Source organism: Sinocyclocheilus rhinocerous, unplaced genomic scaffold (genome assembly GCF_001515625.1).
Source record: "Sinocyclocheilus rhinocerous isolate Xijiao unplaced genomic scaffold, SAMN03320098_v1.1 scaffold936, whole genome shotgun sequence".
NCBI lineage: Eukaryota > Metazoa > Chordata > Actinopteri > Cypriniformes > Cyprinidae > Sinocyclocheilus > Sinocyclocheilus rhinocerous.
Genome location: NW_015662583.1, coordinates 487,131 through 491,298, shown reverse-complemented (window position 1 = coordinate 491,298; position 4,168 = coordinate 487,131). Strand labels below are relative to the sequence as shown.

At 33.1% G+C, this 4,168-nt stretch overlaps 1 protein-coding gene across 1 annotated transcript in view; it reads left to right on the top strand.

Moving 5' to 3' along the window:
* The window catches only part of ctsbb (cathepsin Bb), a 7,117-nt gene extending 5,783 nt beyond the window's left edge, over positions 1 to 1,334 (top strand). Inside the window, exon 10 of the mRNA XM_016538192.1 lies at positions 1,107 to 1,334. Coding sequence (XP_016393678.1) covers positions 1,107 to 1,183 — 77 coding nt within the window. The 3' untranslated portion in view covers positions 1,184 to 1,334. The remainder of the gene's footprint in view (positions 1 to 1,106) is intronic.
* The last annotated feature ends 2,834 nt before the right edge of the window (positions 1,335 to 4,168 follow it).

Sequence of the window (4,168 nt, the reverse complement as noted above, 5' to 3'; positions counted from 1 at the left end):
AAAAAATAAAAAAAATATAAAAAATTATATTTATAATATAGTTCTACAAATAGTTGTAGAATTTATGAGTTTCTTTTGAACATTTCTAAGTTGCAGACCTAGAATAAAATAACATACAATATAAAATAAATTCATTAGAAATATATTAAAATAAATAAAACATATTACATTTAAATAAAGATAGTTGTAAATTTTATGAGTTCTTAATAAAATTATAATAATACATTATTATTAATATTGTGGAAAATGTTTGTTTTTCCATACAGTTCAAATTTTACTAATTCATTAATAATGATAATAAATTATTATAAATATGATAATGCATTATTATAATTAATTAATTAATTAATAATGTATTGATTAATTAAAATTATAATAACTTATTATTTAAATGTATTATTAATGTTTTGGAAAATAGGTTGGTTTTTCCATATAACACAGATCTTATGTCTGGGACAGGGTTATTATAGTTAACTAAAAAACTGAAACTAAGCTAAAATAAATACAAAAAACATTAAAGCAGCACTATGTAACTTTTTCTGTGTTCAAATTTGCTAAATGTATATAATGAGCGAGTACATCATGAATTCATCTTCCAAAGCGCGTTTTTGTCTTATTCCGAATCACTCCGGTACACTTATAATAAGTACTTATATTTGGACTATTGCAGCCTGGTCACCGCTGCGGAGTAACACATACCTGCGTGAATCGCCACAGACATAAACTTAGAGAAGTAGCTCCGGTCGGAATGTTCTTCCGCGGGTTGTGTGCAGTTCTGTTTATTAACCGCTAGAGCGCCAAAAGTTACATAGTGCTGCTTTAACTTATTTTATTTCAGCTATAGCTGACAAGGCAGCATTTCTCATTTCACTTAGTTTATCTTGATGTACTAAAATAACTAAAACTAAAACAGAAATAAAAAAATTATATAGGCATTTAAAAACAGCAAAACGAATAAAATGTCAAAAAAAAATATATATATATATATTATAAATGATTAAAACTTTAGCTGAAATGAAAATGAAAACAGACAATCTAATAATAGCATGTAATTGAAAGTCTCACAGCTGTGGGACTGCAGTCAGAGTAAATCTCTGTGTTTGCAGGTTATTTTAAGATCCTGCGAGGCCGTGATGAATGTGGGTTTGAGAGTGAGATGGTGGCTGGTGTTCCTCAGCTCTGAACAGATGCACATCTGGATTTACTCGACTGACTGACTGCATGATGCACTCTCATTTTAATGGAAACCATAAACAGAAATAAAACTCTATCTGCATGTCTCATTATTGTGGTTAATGCATTCTAAAATTAATTAATTAAAAGCAAAACTCTCGTTGTGGTGGTAATGTGAAAAATAAAGTAATTTACATTTTAATATTATGGTGTTTTGTTATTGTACAGCCTCTCTAAAACAATGCTGGGTTATTTTTTTTTACCCAAACACTATAGGTTCAGCCTGTTGGGTCATTTTATTGGGTGATATTTAATATTCCAGGTGCTGGGTAGTTTTTCTGTCACTCAGCTGCTGGGTTATTTTTACTGTCAATAAATGATGAACGAATGATGAAATTAAGGCATGTATTACAGTGTATTCCTATCAAATTATTACTGTATACTCTAAAAAAAATGATGGGTTGTTTCAACCCAGCTTTTGGGTCAAATATGGACTAACCCAGCTGGTGGGTTAAATTTTTAAATTACACTTTTAACCCAAAAGTTGGGTTAGTCCATATTTGACCCAAAAGCTGGGTTGAAACAACCCAGCATTTTTTAGTAGTGATGGTGAAATGAAGCATTTTACTTACACAAAATATGAATAAATGAGTCATTTATGAAACAATAAGCATGGCTCAGGCATATACACTCTAAAAAATGCTGGGTTAAAAAGGGACAAACCCAACTATTGGGTTGTTTTGACCCAGCGGTTGGGTTGTTTTGAACCCAACTGCTGGGTCAAAACAACCCAATAGTTGGGTCAGAACATCCCAACCGCTGGGTCAGAACAACCCAATAGTTGGGTCAGAACATCCCAACCGCTGGGTCAGAACAACCCAATAGTTGGGTCAGAACATCCCAACCGCTGGGTCAGAACAACCCAATAGTTGGGTCAGAACATCCCAACCGCTGGGTCAGAACAACCCAATAGTTGGGTCAGAACATCCCAACCGCTGGGTCAGAACAACCCAATAGTTGGGTCAGAACATCCCAACCGCTGGGTCAGAACAACCCAATAGTTGGGTTTGTCCCTTTTTAACCCAGCATTTTTTAGTGTATGATCAAAATAAATGAAGATTAACATGAGCCATGCTTATTTTATTTTTTTTCATTAATTTATTCGCAGACTCATTTATTCATACTTTGTGTAAGTACAATGACATTTTTTTTTTTTATGCTTTATATGATTTTTGTAGCACAAATTGATTTATTTTATGAAACAGTCCAAACATGACTTGGCACCTTTTGACCACAAGATGTCATTAATGTGCAACGTGTTGAAAAGCTTCAATTAACGAACCATTTTACGATACAGTTGAGGGGAAAGACAGAAAGAAAGTGAGTCATTTAAGTAATGTGTGGCTCAGTGCTTACTGGAGATTCGAACTGTTTCAAACGATTCATTCTGATTTGGTGAACCGGTTCGACCGGTTCACTAAAAAGAAGCGATTCAAAAGAATCACTGCGCTCCTCTGACTGAAACTTAAATGTCTGACAGACAAGATGGCATAAAACTGTTTTTGAGGTAACTTTTCAAACATGAATACAAGATAAGTCATGAATATAAGTCATTTAATTAAGCCTATGGCAGCAGTTTTCTAACCACAGATTCCCATTGGCTGCCCCTGTCACGTCCTACAACCTTTATTGAATGTTTTTGAAGATTTTATGATTGTAAAAGACTGACTTGACATTGAATAAAAAAGATATTGTATATGAACAGTTCTTGTCCTGGATAAAACAGATTTTAGAGTGCATTTCTATGAAAAACCTTCTGACCCAGCACTGTCCAAAAACAACCCAGCAAATGGGTTCATGTATAAAACCCAACAAGCTGGGTCATAATATACACAATATAATATTATTAACATAATATTACAGTGCTGTCAGAATGAGAGTGATTAAAAACAGCTGTTTATTACCGCTTCATCTTTCTATTAGAGATCATATACACAGGTATAGATCAAAACTTCACTTAGGCTACATAAGAGCTAGTTTCTCTATACACTCTAAAAAATGCTGGGTTAAATACAACCCAGTGCTGGGTAAAATAGGGACAAACCCAGCAATTGGGTTGTTTTGACCCACCGGTTGGGTTACTACCCAGAAGGTTGGGTTAAACATTTAACCCAACCGCTGGGTCAAAACAACCCAATTGCTGGGTTTGTCCCTATTTTACCCAGCACTGGGTTGTATTTAACCAAGCATTTTGTTTTGACCCAGCGGTTGGGTTAAATGTTTAACCCAACCTTCTGGGTAGTAACCCAACCGCTGGGTCAAAAAAGCCCAATTGCTGGGTTTGTCCCTGTTTTACCCAGTACTGGGTTGTATTTAACCCAGCATTTTTTAGAGTGTAGCTGTGGTTTTGTTTCAAACATCTAGTTAAAAACAGCTCAAGATTATGAATTCTGATCTAAAATGCAAATACATAAAGATAAAAGACAGCTGTATAATATAAACCAGCAGGAAAAACGCTGATTGTAGGACAAGAGAATTATAAGTTGTGCTTCATCCATCGACATGAGTACAGCTCAAAACTTCACTTACATAACAGCTACACTTTCTATTATATTGTTTCAAACTTCTACTTCAAAACATGTTTTGCAATGCAAATAGCTAAAGATAAAAGTCAGCTGTATAATATACTCAAACCAGCAGGAAAAATATGACCTCAGGACAAGAGAATTATAAGTTGGGGCAAGTTGTCACACTTGTTTTAAACACTGTAATTTTATTTTATTTTAAATGTCGTAAATGTATTAATTACAGTATTTATTGTCCAAAACAATACTTTGACGTTTCTGGATAAAAAAAAATATTTATAATTGTTTATATTTTGCATAAAATTAAATAATAAAAATACTGAAATAAAAATCAGCAATACAGTTGCAACAAAATAATATAATGTTTAAAAATACATGTGTGTGTGTGTATATATATATATATATATATA